Genomic DNA, 20,881 nt, shown 5'->3' with positions numbered 1-20,881 from the left:
ACAGCTCCCCTTTTGCATTTAAGAGACAGCAGGTGTGTGAAGGTTTTTCTTTCCACCCTCTGCTCAGCCTATTGTGTAAGGTGAGGTCCACCCACAGAGTTCCCTGTAGTATTTATGAAAGGGTGTTCACAAATGCCTTAGGGGACAATGATGGAAACAAGAAGTTAAGGTCTCGTCCACAAAACAAAATGAGTTGGGCTTTATTTTATTCCTGTTTTTTTTTTTTCTCCTGAAACACAAAGTCTTTTCTAATGGCGCACAGACTGTTTCATTCAACAAATACTAATGAGTATTTTCTTTGTGTCAGGAACAACATCAGGCTCTAGGAATGCAGAAGTGATAAAGGCAAGTTCCCTGTCATCAAATAACAGTTTAATAGGTGAGATAGGGTATGTATCTTGGTCACATGACCCAAAGCAATAGTAAAGGCTGTGAGATGTATCTATAAAGGTCAGAGGATGAAGGACTCACATGTGGCTAGAGCAATGGGCCAGTCTCCACAGAGGTGATGACACGGAATGGGATGCTGACAGTCAGGGATGATGGGTGGGGAGTAGACAAGGAAGGTCTTCCTCAGACTCTGGGTGATGTCGAACCTGATTTTTCCCTCCAATCCTACATAGAATTCAACAGCAGCTGCAACCCGCCCAGCCTCCCAAGGACATCCAGACTTAGCCAGTGTACCCACTTCTGCGTAGGCCGATCTGAAGGCCCCAGCCTTCTGCTCACTCACGCACCTGCAGATGCCTTTGAACCACATTCCAGCTACATGTAGCCGAGGAATCTAGCACTGGGAATTGTGAAATACCCAGATCAATCATCTGCTCCATGGCTCTCCTCCAATGACATGTGGCCTGGAGGCTTCAACTGGAGGATATATAAAAGAGCCTCTTACTTCCTGGCAACACAAGGCCTCCAGACTCCTCCTGGGATAACTTGTCCACACATCTTCCACTAGGGTAAGGCTACTTCTGGCTGAGGAGACACTTGGATGTAGCTCAAGTGCTGCTTAGGCAGTCCTGATCTCTCCTATTGTCTCTTCCCAGGGAGCTGAAAAGCCAGGTAGGAGATGCTTGGGGTAGAAAGAAGGGAAGGGAAGTGGATCCCTGCAAAAGAAAGACCCCAAATAATATAACATGGGAGAAAGCCATAGAAGTTAGAGGGCCAGAAAAGCAGAGATGGGACAGTCAGACTTAGGAGTCTGGGGACAGAATAAGACAGAGTAAAGAAAGAGCAGAGACTTGGCTCTCCTTTGCACTTAACCAGGTGGATATTGGGCTGGGAAAAGTAAACTGTCAGCTCAACTAAGTACAATTTGTCTTCTTTTTTCTTAAAGGAAGCATATATCATTAACATGGTTATTAGTAAGTGAGTCCCCTGGGAAGATTTACTCCCAAATATTTAGTCCTTTCAAGTCCGTTTTTCTCCTCCTGAGATGGAGTTCAGTGGGTTGTAAATGCTGGACTCCATTTTTGACAGCTCCAGTTTGTGGAGGAGAGAAACAGAAGCCCAAGCTGCCTGGGTCCCTGATATAACTATTTTTCTTCCAGATTCGACTTGGTAGCCAAGCAATGTCACAGCAGAAGCAGCAATCTTGGAAGCCTCCAAATGTTCCCAAATGCTCCCCTCCCCAAAGATCAAACCCCTGCCTAGCTCCCTACTCGACTCCTTGTGGTGCTCCCCATTCAGAAGGCTGTCATTCCAGTTCCCAAAGGCCTGAGGTTCAGAAGCCTAGGAGGGCTCGTCAAAAGCTGCGCTGCCTAAGTGGGGGCACAACCTACCACTGCAAAGAGGAAGAGTGTGAAGGCGACTGAGCCCAGAAGAGTTGAGGCACAGGTGCAGTTACTCTCTCCCTACCCCACCTTTGGGTACTAATTCCCCCTTGGAAAGCCAGGCCCTCAACCTCTCATTTGGGCTGAGAAACACTTCCTGATCCCCAGCTCTAGAGAAGCGAGAACTAGGCTGAGCCACGCTGCTACTGCTCTCTTCCATTCACCCCTTCAGTTCAGCAACAATAAAGCTGCTTTACTTGGAGCCCTGACTTCTGTGAGTTCTTGAGACCCCTGCTCAGATGTGCTGAGATCCCCGCTTCAACCCAAGTGCATGGTACTTCTCCTCCTTCCTCTTAAGACAGCTGATGGTATTTTTAAGAAGCAGATGTTCTGGGATTTATGTTCAGTTTCCAGCAGCCTCACAGCCAACAACCCATGTCATTGCATGATTCTAGCACCAAAGACTACAATAACATATGTTGAGCGCCTACTGTGTACTAGCCTCTGTGTTTACAGATGTAAGTGGGAAATTTGTCCCTGCTCTAGAAAGCTTATAATCCAGTAGGAGATGCAATGGACACTTCAGATAAAACAAGTGGATTAGTAAATATCATTTTAAGCTGATTAACTTACTCATTTTTATCTCTCAATTTGTGTTCAAAAGAACTTAAAGCAGAAATTTAAAAAGTACCTTAGGTCAAAGACAGCAGAGAGAGGAGAACCATTCTGATGGTGTGGATCAAAGGTGGTTTCCCAGGCCTTGGAAGGAAAGAGATATCCCACTTGGGAGTGGGGAGAAGAGGCTCCCTGGGGCAGGAAGCAGTTAAACAAGACCTCTAAAGATAGCAGACTTTGGTGCTAGGAGGTGCAGTGAGGAGGAAAGTTCAACCAGGTGGAAGATCCAGCATAAACAAATGCATAACAAGGGCGGTACTTGCCAATGGTGTGTATTTCAATTTGGCTGGAGTGCCAGGTGTGAGATGAGAGATATGACACAGTTCATAACCCCAAGTCTTCATGATAATTCAAACCAGCTGAGTTTACTGAGCTTTAGGTATCAAACACCAGCTACCAAAAGATCATACCTCTGGGAAAAGTCTGGGCCCAAGCCCCAAGTCTAGTAGTCTGAGATAAGGGAAGCATGACATAAATTACACAGGCTTGAGAGGGGACTTGAAGCTCAACTATGATGCATATAAATATAAGTTTATGTAAATAATTTTGTTGATCTGCATTTTTGGCAAGACATTAAAAGCATTACTTTTTTTAACCAAATATCCAACTCAATAGATTGTATTGACAGGCTCAGAACAGAATTTCAACCTGTAATATCCAGTATGTGGGATTCTCATTTTCAGAGCTTAGTAATTCTCCTCATTGCTGGGACATGATGTCACCTTTGTGATGACACACATCTATATGCAGACATGTATCATGGTTATATATAATTATAATTTCATATGCATGATTTTTCTCATTAAACAAGTGACACACACTTGTATAAAGGTTTGTTAATGGAGATAAGCTTAAGGAAGATGACTAAGATCAACCTAAAAATCCTATCACCTAAAAATAACCACGGCTAATCATTTCATAGATGTGTTTGCAAACCTTTAAACATCACAAAATGGGTTCATTACAGAATATTTTATAATCTACATTTTTTTTACTGTTAAGTAAATGGTAAAATTGAACAAGAGTCATTGTCAATACTCTTCCATGCTGGTAAATATTGATCAACACTATTTACACATGATATTCACAAGCACATCATGGTCTGCATAACTAGGTCTCCAATACTGGGCATTTATGTTGTTTTTGCACTTGCTGTCAAGTGTAATTTAAAATAATCATGCCCATTGATAGTTATTCTTAATTTTCTTCGAATAAGTTTTTAGAATTGGAATAAATTAGCAAAACTATGAAGACTTTTTCAGACTCTTCAGCAAGACTGCATTTTGGGAGCAATAAAAATTACTCCACTTAAGAAATTAATTATGGTAGAGGGCATTTCTTTCGTTTGAGAGCAAAAGTGAGTACTAGGTTAAAGGACTGCCCCAGTTCATAGTGGAGAAAGTCCACTTTTTGAGAAGAGACACTTCCTAAAAAGCTTGAGAGGTGTGCACCTATTTGCCGTCATAAAATCTATACTTTAAAGAAAGTTTAGATGCCTTCCTCTGAGGAAAAAGGAGTGCTTTATATTGTATGAAGAAATATCTCATGAATATTGATATACCATTGTTTGAAATTTTGTGTCTATATTTGCATGAGAGATTTTTGGGAAGAATCCCATATTTCCCTAGGAAAAATACAAAATATCAATGTTGAGTTGATTGTGTAAAGCTCAATGTGTAAGAACATCTTTTTTTCTGCTTTTTATTTCTGCTCTTTATTGAAGACAGGCATTTACCAAAGGAAAATTTTTTAAAAAGTTTTTACAGAAACTGTTTTTCTTTGACAGGAATATTACTTACTATTTTCGCCTACTCAGCTTTCTCTAGTCAGTACTTGAATTCCCTGTGCTAAGTGTTCAACCTATGTATTATTCTACAGATACACTGGTTAGTCTGTGTCAAATTGATTTCAAAATTACTACAATGAAAATAAACTAATGATTTGATTATTGTTTTTCTTTATAAAGGCTGTATTTGGCATCTTCACAATTCCCAAAATATGCCTGTACATCAGAAATGTCAATAAGAGTGACTTTTTTATATGGCTTTAGGACGGCTTCATTTTAATACTACATGCACGTTGTACTTTGTTTTATAGTAATAAGTAATGAAAAATGCAGACTTTATATTTTATACAAAATGTCCTGTAAATCTATATATATGTTATGATTTATACATAAATATACATGTAGTTTTAAGCATTCTCACCACAAAAAAATGGTATGTGAGATAATGCATGTTGATTAGCTTGATTTACTCATTCCACAATGTACACATTATTTCAAAACAATATGTTGTACATGCTAAATATATACAGCACAAATTTTATTTTCCAGTTAAAATAAATAAATACATGTATTTTTAAATGTCCTATATATAAAATTTTGTAAGTTCATAGGAACAACAAAACTAGGTAAATGGTACAATTCCTTTTATTTAGAATATATCTAACTTTATGCTTTTAACAAATGTTAAACACATATATTTTACATCTTTTAATTCAGAAAATTTTATTTTGACAGAAAAACTTTATATATTTGATATTTAATATATTCTTTTATCTAATTTTTGGAAAATGTTAAATGCTGTATTGTTTGGACTAAATAAAGAACACATAAGTTAAAAGAAAAAAAGGTGCTAGGTGTTTAGAAGCGCTCCCCAGGGACTTTGAAACATCCCCAGGTGTCAGTTCCTAACACTACTCTGTCTTCCTTAACAAGTCTGGACTCCAGCCTTCCAGCAAGCAAGCTCTTGCACAGAAGCTGAACTTGAGCCCAGTGATCTCAGTTCAGGCCATCCACTGCCTCAATGTGCCCAGCTTTTCCGGGGTCTCCAGTCAGGACAAATAGAGCCGTCTTCAGCCTGGCCCGTGGTCAACATAGTCAACCTTTACTGCGGCTGGCATAGCCCACTCCCTAAGTATAACACCTGTTTAGCAGCTATGAGTTTAGTGTTTGACAGGCGGTATTTTGCTATTGGATGGTATACACTTCATGATACAGCATAAATAATAAGTCGTTCCTTTTATTTATTCCTGTACAGATGTCACAAATAATATATTAAAATAAAATTAATCTAAAGTAAAGGAAATGTGGTGCTGATTTAGTAGGAAGTCAAGAAATACTGCCCAAACTTCAAGAATGAAGAAATAGTTTTAATTATAGCATTTAAAGTTAGAGAGGTAGCCAATAATGATATTAAAATAAAAAATATGTCTAAATAAGAAGGAGGGAGGGAAGGGATGATGAATGTGAGCTTAATTCTCTGTTTTTTATTGAGAAGGTAAATAGACATGGCCTAAGAAATAAACGTAAAAGCAGATTATTTAGACTGATACTTAATTTTTTCATATTACAACTATTTGGATTACCTGACTTTAAATTTTCATTTAAATGTATTGCTTTTCTATAAACAAATAACTAAAAGCACATCCCCTTTTTTCACATGCATCTTTAAGAGTCCTAGGCCAAACCTTCCCTAACAGAGCAAGTACAAGTTGAAATCCTGTCAGATGAAACTCACTTCAAATCTTTGACAACTCTGTGGCTTTATGAAAATTTCTGTACCTCTGAAATCTTCTGAAATCTTCCTCATCTAAAAATTAGATAAAAATTATAGTATCTGCCTTGTGAGACTGTGGAGGGATCACACATGATATCATAGGTAACATGTACGGCATGTCTAACTCAATTTAACTCCAAGTTGTAAGTTCGTTGTAGTTTACATTTGGGGTACACTCTATTTTTTAAATAGACTGTTTATTTTATAATAATTTTAGATTTACAGAAAAATTGCAAGCATAGTTAAGAATTCCTGTATATCTGCACCCAGTTTCCTTTGTTAATATCTTACATTAATAGTAAATTTGTTATGATCAATTTTCTGTGTTCCTGAGTCCCATTTAGGAAAATCAAGTTATAGTCAGTGGTCACATCTCCTCAGGTTCCCCTTGACTGTGACTGTTTCTCAGACTTTTTTTTATTAAGTTGGTGCAAAAGTAATAGTGCAATTAATTTTGCACCAACCTAGTATTTTGATGACTTTGACAGTTTGAGCAGTACTTGTTGGGTATTTCTTAGAGTGTCTCTCAATTGAGATTTGTGTAGTGTTTTTCCTATGATTATAATAGGATTATTGACCTTTGGGAGGAAGACCACAGAGGTAAAGTGCCATTCTCATCACATCACATCAAGGTGATATAGCAACGTGACCTCACTGCAAACACTGACCCTGGACAGTGTTCATCAAGTTTCTCTATTGTAAAGTTACTCCATTTCTTTCCCTTCCTGTACTCATGTCTTAGGAAGGATGTCACTCCACATCACCCATTCCAAGGGCAAGCCACCTCCTTATGGGGCTGGGAGTACATGTTATATATGCTGTATAAATTATTTGTAATTCTTCTCTGTGAGAGATTTTCCTATTTTCCCTCTCTTTTTAAGAACTATACAATCATTTCTTCTTATCAGCATGAACTGATAGATATTGGATACTATTTATGTCATACTTTCGGTTATAATTCAATATATGTCATTTACTTGTTGCTCATATTTTTCCAGCCTTGGGAGCTCTTTCAGTTGGCTCTTGTGTCTCTTCCCCAATAACACCACCACTTCCTTTTTTGAGCACTCCCTGGCTTTCTGGTCCTAAAAGATGCTTCAGACTTATCTTGTATAGTCTGTGTCCTGAACCTAGATTAACTCATTGCTCTAGTGAGCCTTGGTTTCTGTTATTGAAAAACTGTGTTGCAAACCAAGTGTGTTGGTTGTGCTCATTGCTAATGGAATGTCATTGCTTCTAAGCTTTCTCAGTGGATAGAGATTAGAAATATATGTGCATATACTAATCAGTGTGTATCCATAATTATTTCAATATGTATCCATCTTTTTCTGTATTAAGCTAACCATTAGTTTATACTGATGTCTTTAACTCTAATTTAGTATCACATGGTTTATTCTAGCCTTCCTTGCTTAGCTATCATTTCTTACTCCAATACTGAGAAAACAGGCTCTCACTATCTGCCATATATTCAATTATATGTTCAATCCCAGTTTGCCTATATGTTGTACTCTATTTTACAAACAAAATTATAAACTGCTCAGTAGTCAGTGTATCCTATGTAAGCAACATTTTTTTTCTTGCCTTTGCAGGTTATATGATTGTTTATTGAAAAGAAAGAATGAGTGAGCCAGGGTTGTTGAAACTGGGTAAGGATGGGATCAAGGTAAAGACAGAACATCCTGAAGGTCAAGGAGCTGAACAGAGGCTCAGCATGGTGGCTTAAGGCTGTAATCTCAGTACTTTGGAAGGCCAAGGCTGGAGGATCGCTTGAGCACAGGAGCTTGAGACCAGTCTGGGCAATATAACAAGATCTCATCTGGACTAAAATGGTTAAAAAAAAAAAAAAAAGCTTGGCATGGTGGCATGCAGCTGTGGTCCCAGCTACTCAGGAGACTGAAGCAGGAGGATCCCTTGACCCAGGAATTCAAGGCTTCAGTGAGCTATGATTGTACCACTCACTGTACTCCAGCCTGGGCAACAGAGTGAGATGGTCTCTAAAAAGGAGGAGCAGCTAGTGGGGGTTTGAGGCTGAACAGAAGTAGGCTTTCACTCCATGGGGACCTCCTTCTATCAAAACCTCCTACTCAGCTTCCTCCTCCTGCCATTCCATCTTAACAGACCCACTTCTGAGAACAAGCTTCCTTCGTATAGTTTGGACACAAAGAGTAAGGTTATGGGTATCTTGCATGGGGTTATGGGCATGAGAGGGCCTCACTCCATATAAGGCACAGGTTGAAACAGTTTGGATTTTCCCTATGAAGCAGGACAGGAGTGAACATAGCATCTCTGTTACACAACTATGAATAGGAAATCAGGAAACCATAGGGAACAGGCTGTGAGTAGATAAAAGAGCACATGATATTCAATCTGCAACCTACATAGTTGCTATACCTCAGCCTAATGAGTAGTTCTGAACTTCCTGACATACAGAATATAAAGAGACAGTCTATTATACACTCTTTTTTTCTTCAAAGGAAAGATAGACAGTCATAACAGTGGATTCTAAAAGAAATTGTTTGCAATAGTCAGCAAGACACTTAACAACACTCTTACAACAAATACACAGATGGTTGACAAACCCATATTTCTTTGTCTCCCATTGAAAAACACACAGTACTTTGAAACAGAATGCTATTCATGATATGGCAGAAAGGGTACACCAAGAATACAAGGAAGCAAAAATGCAGATGCCTAAAAGCAGAAGGTCTCTCAGGCCAACCATAGCTTGGCTCACAAGATACATAATTTACCCATCTATGAAATATGGATAATAAAAAACTTAATGCATCACTCTAGCATAAAATGATGTCCAAATAAGATAAAAGAGCCCTAACTAAATGTGTTTCTTACTACTTCATTCACCACCCTTCCCAGATATCATCTAACATCTAGCCAGGGAAGATTTCAATACCACCTATGCCTTTTACATACACACACACACACACACACACACGCATGCACGCACACAGAGAGTCTATAACTCTTCTCTCTCTAGCAGCTCTGCCAGTTCTCTCGAGTCCTTGTTTCTCACTGACCCCAATCCTCCTCCCCTGAGCTCCAATATGCCCTCCCTACCTGGACCTAGAGGTGCCTCCTTCTCTTTCTGATAGTGAGTCCTGGAGTTACATCCTTATCTCTGTCAGAATCTCTCTGCCCTGCTTTGATTGCTGGAGGGGTAGAAATGATCGAGGCACCCTGAATCTAATGAGAACTCAGCCCCTGCCTAGACCAAGGACTAACTCTAATGGCTTCTCTAATGTCCAGTTTGTTCTCACAGCCTACAGGTGAATATTTTAGGAAACTTTCCCTATTATGGCTTTATACAATAAGCCTGATATGTGAAAATGGTTCCCCAAATGTAAGACTCCAACCTTGAATCCTTGCCCAATCCATGTCAGTATCCATTGTCATGGCTGCAGCCCCAATCTATATGTGACTTGGGGTGATTTTTTATAAGAAATGGAAGTGGTCCTGAGAGTGGATTAGGGAGAGTATTGTGAAACCAGCTTTGCTTAGTCACCAACATGCTCTCTTGGCTTTCATGGGTATTCATAAGTCATGGGAGAAATAAAGAGATAGGCCCCCATCATTGAAGGACACTGAACTAAACAAATGATAATAATAATAATAAGAAGAAGAACAGCAATAATCTGTATTTATATAGTGCTTACACGTACCAAGTACTCTTCTAAACACTCTACTCATATTACTTATTTAATTCTCACAACAGCTCTATGAAGGAGATGTTATCACCATTTTACAGATCAGCAACTAAGGCAGAGATGTCAAGTGACAAGCCTAAAGTTTACAACCAGTGAGTGACAAAACCTAGGTTTGAAGTTAGGCTATCTGGCTACCAACACTAAACACTGAGCTGCTATGCTGTGTTCCCAGAAGTGTTATGCTGTGCTCCTAGAAGTGTAGTGCTGGATGGGCATGCTCTCCTCTTGCTACCTTGCATCCCTGCTCCTCCTCCATCCACCCCCAGTCATAAACACTGGGTTGGAACTTAATCAACCCTAGGTTTAGTCTTGATTCTGACACTATTTTAACTTTGTGGATTAAGTAAGGTGACTTCTGTGAACCTCCAACTCTTCTTTGTAAAATGAAGGCCTATAACCAAACCCAATGAAATATTTTGTTTGTAATTAACTCAATCATTCAATGAACCCCTAGTAAGTACCAGCTATATGTAAAGAACTGCTTTATTTGGGTATTATAGTGATTACCTCTTTATGATCTGATCTTATGCGTTTTTGGAGAAAAATTTCTTTTTTTTATTATACTTTAAGTTCTAGGGTACATGTGCACAACATGCAGGTTTGTTACATACGTATACATGTGCCATGTTGGTGTCCTGCACCCATTAACTCGTCATTTACATTAGGTATATCTCCTAATACTATCCCTCCCCGCTCCCCCAACCCCATGGCAGGGCCCAGTGTGTGGTGTTCCCCACCCTGTGTCCAAGTGTTTTCATAGTTCAGTTCCCACCTATGAGTGAGAACATGCAGTGTTTGGTTTTCTGTCTTGTGATAGTTTGCTCAGAATAACGGTTTCCAGCTTCATCCATGTCCCTACAAAGGACATGAACTCATCCTTTTTTATGGCTGCATAGTTTTCCATGGTGTATATGTACCACATTTTCTTTTTTTCATTTATTTTCACTTTTATTTTTTATTTTATTATTATTATACTTCAAGTTTTAGGGTACATGTGCACAATGTGCAGGTTAGTTACATATGTATACATGTACCACATTTTCTTAATCCAGTCTATTATTGATGGATATTTGGGTTGGTTCCAAGTCTTTGCTATTGTGAATAGTGCCGCAATAAACATACGTGTGCATGTGTCTTTATAGCAGCATGATTTATAATCATTTGAGTATATACCCAGTAATGGGATGGCTGGGTCAAATGGTATTTCTAGTCCTGGATCCTTGAGGAATCACCACACGGTCTTCCATAATGGTTGAACTAGTTTACAGTCTCACCAACAGTGTAAAAGTGTTCCTATTTTATTGGAGAAAAATTTCTAACAAAGATAACAATGTGGAAAGAAATGGACTGCCTTGTGAGGTAATAAGTTCTCCAACTAAAAGCATTTTCATTTAGGCCAGGAAGCTCACCACTAGGCATGTGGGTGAAGAAATACAAGCTCCTGGTGGAAAACCACACTACATTCTTGCTAAGACCTCTGCAAAGCTAAATAAGTTTGTGAGTTTACTATGCTTCCTGCATCTTTCAATTTCCTAGGAAGATCCCTAGAGGAGCTCAGAGAAGGTGGTAGGACTGTGGAAATGTTGTTACCAGAATGTTTCATGGGCTGGCTGTAGTTCTACAGTTCTACCAGAACATGCCAGGACAGTGGCTGCCAAACTAGGTAGAATCACCTGGGAAATAGTTAACCAGTGTAAATCCTTAAGACCCACTCCTTGGAGATTATGATTCAGTAGGTCTTAGTTAGAGACCAGGTGTCTGCTTCTTTTGTTTTTTTATTCATTTATTTTATTATTATTATTATTATTATTATTATTATTTTTGACAGAGTCTCGCTTTGTCACCAGGCGGCTGGAGTGCAGTGGCACTATCTCGGCTCACTTCAATCTCCACCTCCCGGATTCAAGCCACTCTCCTGCCTCAGCCTCCCAAGTAGCTGGGATTACAGGCGTGTACCACCACACCCAGCTAATTTTTGTATTTTTAGTAGTGATGGGGTTTCTCCGTGTTGGCCAGGATAGTTTCAATCTCCTGACCTTGTGATTTCCCTGCCTTGGCCAACAAAAGTGTTTGGATTACAGGCGTGAGACACCACACCTGGCCGGGATCTGCATTTTAAAAGTACTTCCAAGATGGCTTATGTTCCCAACCAGGTTTGGAATTCTTGATCTATAACAGCACTGAGAGTCCAGGACAGCTTCCTTGCTTTGCGCAGTTCTTTGCTGGGCTTGCCTTATTGCTCTGCAACCTTACAGACTGTGTGATATGCACTTACTTTTAACTGTCCAGTATTCAGTTTTTCTAGATGCAATAATAACAAACTCTCAAGGTTGTTAAGAAGAGAAAATAAAGCATGTGAAATGCAATACAATGCATTACAAAACATGTGAAATGCAATACAATGCATTACAAAGCATGTGAAATGCAATGCATGGAGGGATGTGAGGGGCTTCCCTTGTGTGACCACCATCACTAAAAGAATGAATGGTTTAGAACTACAGGCTCACAGAGTGATGGAACATGGGGTCTTGGTGTCACAGATGAAGGTGTGGGCTCCAGAAAGATTGAGCAACTTGCTTAATGCTTCTTCATGTGTCCCCCCATGCCCTTAGGAGTTTTGTCCTGGCTTTCCTAGGTAAAAACACTACTGAAAACAGGCTTTGAGGTGAAGGGTGGTGATAAGAGGGATTCATCTTCCCTACCTTTCTCTTAAGATGTGTTAATTGCAGGATGAAAGATACAGTCCAGCTGGGTTATCTCCTTTAGGCACAGTGGAGAAAATGATGGAGAGATCAATGGCATGGAGTTGTGACGAGCCAGAGATATTATCAGGACAACTGTTTCCAAGAATAGGAGGGCGGTGGCGCCAAAGATCTGTTCTGCTCACCTTAGTTGGTAGAATTCATCTTTAACATCAGCAAAAAGACATGAAGTTTCACAGGAGTCAGAAAGCTCTGTCATTGTAGGCAGTGGAGTCTTCTTTCTTAGAAGATTCAGAAACATATTCTTGGGATCTTAGAAATATATTCTTATTTAAAAATATATTCTTGGGTCTGGAGGAAAATGATAGGCAAGATGATCACTCTTCATCCCTTCCTATTTTAGGATTAACAGGCATCACTTGATGGTGACATGTGTAAATACAGGCTCCTGATAAGAGGTTTTATCTATTGCTCCATTCACCAAAGTCAACCAAGAAGCCAGGGCAGGGCCTAGGATCCAAAGAGGGCATCGTTCCATGTGTTACATAGGAGAAGGATTGGCGAAGCTATCGGAGACGATAAATCAGGGAGTCACCCAGGCTCTAATATGGTCTAGAGCAACCACAAGCACAGAGATCTCATAATTACCTTAGTGATCAAGATGAAAGCAGCAACACTCATTTTACAAATGAAGAGCCTGAGGCCCAGAAGAGGCAACTGGCTCATAGCTGGTCAGAGTCAGGACTAGGCTTGTGCTCCAGGGATGACCTGCTGCTTCTTTCCAAGGGAGTTTTCTACAGCTGGAGATATTAGGGAAAAGAGGGACCAGAGCACTGGTACCAGATGATATTGGTGTGCATCCCCCATCCTAAAGGAATAGAGCTCAGCATCTAGAGAATAACTGGGACTGTAATAATAATGCTTATAGTTATAACTGTAGCTTATGGAATATCAGTTAATTGCTGGGCACTGTGTTGGTTTCTTTTCTCACAGTAATTCTTTCAACCACCACATTATACATGATGAGCCTACCTCTCTAGTTCACACTATACAGATAGAATGGAGTGCCTGTTTTGAGGCCACCTAATAGAGGTGATAAGAATATGTTATGCTGAATAGTTATTGTCCCTTTCTTCTACCCACTAATTCAGATGGGCACAGAACCATGAGGCAGGTCATTGATCATGGGTCATCACTATTCTCTGTGCTCCAAGAGAAACACAAGCAGCATTGGTCCCTCAGTGGGCCTGTTATGAATCCCATCATCCTTGGGAGGACCATAAATCCTCTCCCAGTGCGGTTTGCCAATCAGACCCACATATGCTCCCTGCCCACGGAGATTCTGGCCCACAGGAGGACTGTTCAAAGCGTTGATTGCTCAGGCAGAAGGATAATCCTTGTTTTCCTTTCTCTCATCACTTGGGAATTAGCTTGATAAGAATCTCATGCATGCCAATGCTAGCTTGGCTGGTACCTCACCCTTTTAAGGGGCACACCCAAGCCAGATGGGAATCCTTAACATTCTTGAATCTTCAGGCAGGCAGGATGGTGAGGAAGTACATGGGCAGATGAGAGTGGAGTCCAGGAATGCACCAGCTGTGCCCAGATGGCCTAGGCCAAGCAAAGATCTTCCAGTCATCTTCCAGCAATTCCCCTTTTCTAGAAGCTGATTAACAAAGCTCCTCCCCCAAGTCCATCTCTGATCCTCATTAAACCATCAGGCTGGTCATTCACCACAGGCTTCAGCTTTGTAGATAACCAAATCAAAACAACTAAGACCACCTTATCCTAGTAATCTTTTTAAAATGTAAATCTGATCATACTTCTCCTTGTTTAAATGGTCAGGGATGTCCAGTTGTCTCTGGTCAAACTTTTAAAAGCAGAATCACCCTGTTTTCACATTAAATCATATGTATACCTCCAATATATAAAGAAGGTAAAGGTGTAATTACTCTGATTGCAGCAGGGGGTAGGTACAAGGCCCCCACTGTTGTCTGCTCAGGGTCTCCTTCCCAGGCAGCCCAAATACTCAAGGATTAATGGTATTTTTAAATGGAGCTCAAATTTCTGGAACCCTCATATTAATGAGATGGGAATTAAAATTTATTCTCAACCGCCTATCCATCAAACATGTTAATTGCATTATCACATTACAATAGCTCTATGAGTTTCCTATTGATAATCCCATTTTATAGATTTTTTTTAAATGAAGCTCAAAAAATGTTAAATAACATATCCACAGCTCAAATGCCAATGCCCTGATCCTGAGACCCATATTCTCCCAGATTGTATGCCATGTAAAGACATGAAGCAGATGCAATAGTCTACGGTGGAGGCATGCAGGGAGGGCTAGGGAGTGCACAAAGGCAGAGAAACTCATGTTGTCTGGAGGCTCTCAAAAGAGATGACGGTTGAGCATCCTTGGCAACAGCATTTTAGGAAATATAATTTGGAAGCCATAAATGTATGCTAAAATCACACAATGCTTCAAGTAAAGCTTTTAATGTTTTGGGCCTGTCCTTCCTTTCTGTCCAGGAAACATCCCACCTCTGGTTCTTATACACCCAATATTATGGCCACTATCTGTTTCCAGAACAAACCAAGCTCATCCACATCTCTGTGCCTTTGTCAATTCTTCTTCCATTTACTTAGAATGCCAGTTTCCCCTTCACTCCCTGATTAATTCCCACTGATCTTCCAAATGTAACCTCTTCCAAGAGATGTAGTCCCAGACAGTACAAATTTCTGCCTTTGTGCACTCTCCAGCCCTCCCTCCATGCCTCCACCATTGCCTACTGCATTGGCTTCATGTTTTTACACAGCATACAAGCTGGAAGAGTATGCGACCCAGAATCAGGGCATTGGCACTTGAGACATAGGTATGTTATATAATGTTTTTGAGCCCCCCCTTTTTTTTTGAGACAGAGTCTCACTCTGTTGCCTAAGCTAGAGTGCAGTGGAGCTATCTTGGCTCACTGCATCCTCCACTTCCCAGGTTCAAGTGATTTTCCTGCTTCAGCCTGCCAAGTAGCTGGGATTACAGGTGCCTGTCACTACATCTGGCTAATTTTTGTATGTTTAATAGAGACAGGGTTTCGCCATGTTGGCCACGTTGTCTCGAACTCCTGACCTCAGGTGATCTGCCCGCCTCAGCCTCCCAAGGTGCTGGGACTACAGGCGTGAGCCACGAGCCTTATTTTTTCTGTAAAATGAGATTAACAAAAAGACACCCATAGAGCTATTATACTATGATAATTCAAATAACATATTTAATGAATGGTAGGTTGAGAATAAATGTTAATTCCCTTTCTTTCTCTCATATCATCTCACTTGGACCATCCTCTAAGGACAAGAAAATATCTTAATTTTCTTTGAATTCACAAAACTCTGCACATATCAGGCACTCAACAAATGAATTAACATCTTTAAAGTAGCATTTGAAAAGTTACTACAAAAAAGGAGTTTCTGTGGACATAAATAATTCTTCATTATTGAACCAGGAGGTCACTGATGGGTATTAGACCAACACAATAAAATGGTGTTTTCCAACCTTTTTAAATATACTTGTAATACTTTTTGTCAGAAATATCACAGGGAAAGAGCATCATTTTGCCTATCTCTACAGATTTGGGCTTCAGTGGCTCAGAAGAAGAGCCAGAAGAGGCACAACCAGAAGAGAACCACATATATACACTATACTCTGCTTTGGCACAGCAAGGCAAGATGTTAAGTCATTTCCTCTGATAAGTGGGAGAAACTGAATAGACTGTATGGAGTTCCTCCCTCATAATGTGACTTACTTTCAACTATCTCACACCCTGGCATAGTCAACATTCCAGCCATCATCTCCACCCTCTTCATCAAGTTCACTGCCACTTCCAATCCCAGATAAAATATATTCAGGGACAAGATCAGACCTGTGCTGAGTGTAAGCTCCTGGAGGTCTGAGGCTCATAAATAAAAATACCTACTTGAAGATATACCTAAGATAATCTGGTCCAGCCTCTCCTGAAACCCAGAAAGAGCAGCAGAGCAGGGACCAGAGCACTGACTCACAGTGCAAAGCTCCTGCTGCTGACTCCATCCCTGGAGCAGCTTCCCACACCTGCCCCACAGGCCTGCCACTGACCTGGCCTCCTAGGCTACTCTCTCTCAAGGAGTGAAAGGAGGGGAGACCTTTGCCTCAAACACAGATCGCCCATTAATTCATTAAACAAATATTTTTGAGCACTTATATTATGTCAGATTCTGTGTAGGTGCTGGAGATAAAGAGTGAACCCATGAACACTGGGATTTCATTCTATCCAGGATGACAGATATTGAAAAACAAATACAAGCAAGTGTTACCAGGAATACAAGGTGCCATGGGAGCATTTCATAGGAGAAACAATACAATTGAGATTGAAGATGCAAGGATCCAGAGCAAAGGGGTAGGGATAGGTGTTGGAAAAGACAAGGGGCCACTCCTCCCCTGTAACACAGGAAGTCATGAAGGATGGCTGCAGATGTAAGTGAGCTTGAAGGCTTAGAAGTAGGAAGTGGAAGTACTTTCTGTTTGACAGCAGCTCTTTGCTCCATGTGGTAGAGGCAGTACCATCTATCTAGAGGCAGTAGTGAAGGTTTGGAAGATTCAAGGGAGGAGAAAAGCCATGAGGTATGTGCGTGGTGAATACAGGGAGGTGTACGGGGATCATCAAGCTATGTTTTGGACCAGCCAAGGTGGATGATGATTTTACGATGGTGTCATCCTGCCAAAATGTCTATTTTTGTTTTCATTTTTATAGCAACTAGGCACAACAGGGAGAATTCAGCCAAGGATAAGGCTTTGCCAGTCAAATGCAGTGACAAGCCAAATGGGTAACAATAGAAAGTTTATTATATTGGCAAAAGAGTAGTTGAAACAATGAACTAAGAAAAGTGAACTGGGTGGGGAATGGCATGAAAAAAGGAGGGAGCTTGTGGGCAGGGGAGAGACTAGATCCTAGTGGATGTACCCAAGCAAGTCCAAAAGAAGGGGCTGCTGTGAAATGGGGGCCTGAATTCATGATCCCAGAGAGTTAGAAGACATGGTTTCTAGTTCAGACTCTGCACAACTTTGAGGTCTCCTTTGCCCCCTCTGGCCATATGTTCCTGACCTACGTAGAGTGGAAGTATCCTAAATCTGCTTGCAGCTGGGACTTTCTATGATGCCACATTGTTGATCAATATTTTAGGCACTTTGGTATCTGAATCAAATACACTGAGCCCTCAGTAGTGTTCCATGTGTGCTTAGATTATTGGTTCCAATCTTATTGATAATGCCTGCAGAAACCCCGATCAGTGCCTGCGTTGATCTAACATCTGTGACTTTAGATGCCCAGTCATGTTTTGGATTCCTCCAGAAACCCTAATTTCAATTCCCAAGCTATGTCATTATAAATACCCTTCTAAGTCATGATCTTCTAATCTTTATGGAAATACTGTGAGGGTTTATGAAGGGGAAGGATGCTCTGGGGGATCTGGTAGTGACACAGGGTGACAAAGTGACAGAATGACAGAGCCACTGGAATGTGGGAAGTTGACATCACAACCACCTGGTTGGGAAACAGTTTTCACATCATCTGTGGCTCATTCCCTCGAGTTGAATGCAGTGTGTATATAAAAGGCTTCCACTTGCAGTGTATCTATCCGCAGTCCCATCGTTTGCCCAAGGTTAAGAGGACAAGGTGAATGTTTTTACTGATCTGATGGCAGTTTGGGGATGACTAGGGCTGCTACACTTCCTCTGGGAAAAGCTGTTCGAAGTTGGAGAGAATGGAAATTGATAATTCCAGGAAGACCAGGCTCATGGCAATCATTGAGGTGGTTCAGAAGCAGCAAACCCAGAAGGAGTGAAGTTAACCAGAGACTAGGGCAGTGCAGACTTGGGAGTGGTAAGAGGAACTAGTTTGTAAGACAAGAGGCAGCCACACAGGGCTGAAGAGTAGGGCTAAAGGCACAGTTCATGATGCAAGAAAGAGAAAAAGGGAGATGATGATGAGAGGTGACATAACCATAGACTCAGGTTAAAAATATGGTTTTTAGAATGCATAAATTAGAAGATAGGATAATAAGTAAGTGAAGATTTGGGGGACTACATAGTGCCCTAAGCGAATGCCTTTGAAGTCAGGAGTTTTGAGAGAATCAGGCCAGGCACAAGAGAAGGTGTCACCAGACTCTAACTTACTCACTGCTGAATCTCTCCTATGTCAGGAAAGCAGGGCTGCTCTGCTATTATGATGTGGCTTCTGGAGCCACATATTCAACTGTAGAATTTCAGGCTCTGTAGAAAAATGTTGATACAAACAAGGTTTACATTAATTAGACTTTTGAAATGTTTGCATTGTTTTTTAGAGTAACTGGACTTTCTCCAAGATGTCCTATCAGAAACACTGGAAGAAATGGCAGCTTCCTGCCAAGTGCCTCCCCAAATATCCATCCAAGTGGGCCCCTCAGGCTCCTGCTTCATGTCCAGCTCCATGCCCCCCTCCAGCTCCCACCTGCTGTGTTCCCAGTTGCTGTATTTCTGGCTTTGGAGGCCACTGCTCTCTAGTTTCACTCCGGTTTCCACGATTCTACCTGCGTCAGCCCCAGCATTCTGACTGTTGTGAGCACGAGTCTTCTAGATGTTCCACTTGCCATAGCTCTGGAGACTGCAGCTGACCTGTGACCTTTGAGGAACCAAAGAACCACAACCAAGGACCCGCCTGAGTTGATGTCTTCCCTCACTATTACTCTCCTTCCTTCTCCTCCTGAACTCAGCTGCCTAGCTCCATAGGTGATGGGCTCCGCCTTTTGCTGAGAACCTCAGGCCTCTTGGCCTTGGCTGTGTTCCTAGATCAAGGAGACCTGCATGCAAAAGAAAAATCTGCTTTTTGAAGCCTGATCAGTGTGCTAAAATAAAGCTTATCTTTCCTGGTGCCCTATATGTTTGTCGATACTCCATCCTCAGCTCTGAAAAGCTCACATTAATCTGAATTATTTAAGCAGACTCCCACAAGGTGCCAACCAGGTGGAAATTCCTACCAAGGTAGACCTAGAGTCTGAGCTATTTGAGAAGGCTGTGAAAAGCACAGATTCAGAAGGGTAGAGTAGAGGGAGTTTCCAAAATGTAAGTGACCCTGTTCCATGGCTGCTGCCACAGGTGCCACCATCACAGAGTTTTCTTTCTGTTTATCGAGGACATTTTGATGCCCAGACCCTCCTTATTTGGGAGAATCTCATGCTCAGGAAGGAGATGGTACAGCAGTGCTTGTACTGCTCAGATCTCAGTTTCAGAAGCCATGAGAAATACTCTGCTTGAGCATATTCACTCAACTGAGTCCCTCGCTCTATGTCTTCACACAGAAGCCAGGATGAGGGAGGAATTTGTACGTGGTCCAATCAGCACAATACCCAGGAGACTTCTGGTCTTGGTGTTGCTATCTACCCTTTTCAGGTTTTTCCCTCGTCTATTCAACAAGCCAAATGGCATAGGTGTAGGGCCTGCTCTTAAAGCAATGTCCTTCCTGACCCAACAGTGGGCATGGGTCATAAGCCACAGCAATGCTTCTGTACATCCTCCAGGGCTATGGCTCTTAGCCACAATCTTGAGACACATGGTGCCTATCAGGTCAGTGGGAGACAAAGAAATAGGATTATGGTCAGTACCCCAGAAACTGCACATATCCACAGTTTAGAATAACTAAACCTTGGCTATGCTGTCAAAACATCTGGTTTCAGGCAGAGGAGTGTCACACACTTGAATGCCACCCACTAAGTATGTCCTAGCAGAAGAGAGACTGTTCCAGGCTGTCCCTTGGCCCAAAATCAATTACTAAAGGTCATGGCTGGCCCAGAGCATCCAGGGCACTGGGAGTTCTGAGGGTAAGAATGAAGGCAGATTTCATCACCGTCCTTGACATCCCTATGCTCAGTCCAAGGAGGAGGACTTCCAGATCAGTGTTTTCCAGCCTCTGACAAAAGGAACAGTAGGGTTCCAGAGAGGTTCTTCAAGGGTTCTTGAGATTTCTATTTGTATGTATATGTGTGTATTTATGTGTGTTGACACATTGGAGAATATTCAGAATGCCTGTTCAAAAATGTTAAATAACGGTGACAATGATAACACCTGGGAGATCACCCAGCTCTCCATGTTCATCTGGGCTGTTAGTCTAACTAGTTTACTATTAGCTGATCTAAATAGTAGATTGCAGAGTAAAAATTATCTAACATCTCTATGTGTATTTTTAATTTTTTAATCATAGTTATTGATTTAAGGGGAAATGTTATTTTTATCCATATTGTAGCCTCATCTTTAAAATAATATCTTCCATCTCACATTCAGTCCTTTCCAATGGAGAGCAAGTGAGTTGTCTGAGAGGTGAAATGGCAAGAGTTCTGCCTTCCTTTGTCTCTGCTTTTCTACTGTGCTCACTCTGGTTGCCGGAAGG

The 20,881-nt window shown here is 41.1% G+C and overlaps 2 protein-coding genes across 3 annotated transcripts; both read left to right on the top strand.

Moving 5' to 3' along the window:
• Positions 1–906: 906 nt before the first annotated feature.
• Positions 907–2,034, top strand: LCE6A (late cornified envelope 6A). 2 transcript variants are annotated; one of them, XM_054452321.1, is made up of 2 exons: positions 907–1,062; positions 1,551–2,034. In XM_054452321.1, the coding sequence occupies exon 2, from the start codon at positions 1,572–1,574 to the stop codon at positions 1,812–1,814; it is 243 nt and encodes an 80-aa protein (XP_054308296.1). In that variant the 5' UTR covers positions 907–1,062; positions 1,551–1,571; the 3' UTR covers positions 1,815–2,034. The 2 variants fall into 2 exon arrangements, with proteins under 2 accessions (XP_054308296.1, XP_054308288.1); XM_054452313.1 differs by having other exon boundaries at positions 910–959; positions 1,551–2,017.
• A 16,068-nt stretch (positions 2,035–18,102) lies between these two features.
• LCE7A (late cornified envelope 7A) lies at positions 18,103–19,375 on the top strand. Its single transcript, XM_054448558.1, has 2 exons — positions 18,103–18,136; positions 18,804–19,375. The coding sequence occupies exon 2, from the start codon at positions 18,825–18,827 to the stop codon at positions 19,110–19,112; it is 288 nt and encodes a 95-aa protein (XP_054304533.1). The 5' UTR covers positions 18,103–18,136; positions 18,804–18,824; the 3' UTR covers positions 19,113–19,375.
• The last annotated feature ends 1,506 nt before the right edge of the window (positions 19,376–20,881 follow it).

This window comes from Pongo pygmaeus, chromosome 1 (genome assembly GCF_028885625.2).
Source record: "Pongo pygmaeus isolate AG05252 chromosome 1, NHGRI_mPonPyg2-v2.0_pri, whole genome shotgun sequence".
NCBI classification, from domain to species: Eukaryota; Metazoa; Chordata; class Mammalia; order Primates; family Hominidae; genus Pongo; species Pongo pygmaeus.
This window is presented reverse-complemented; position numbering and strand designations above follow the sequence as displayed.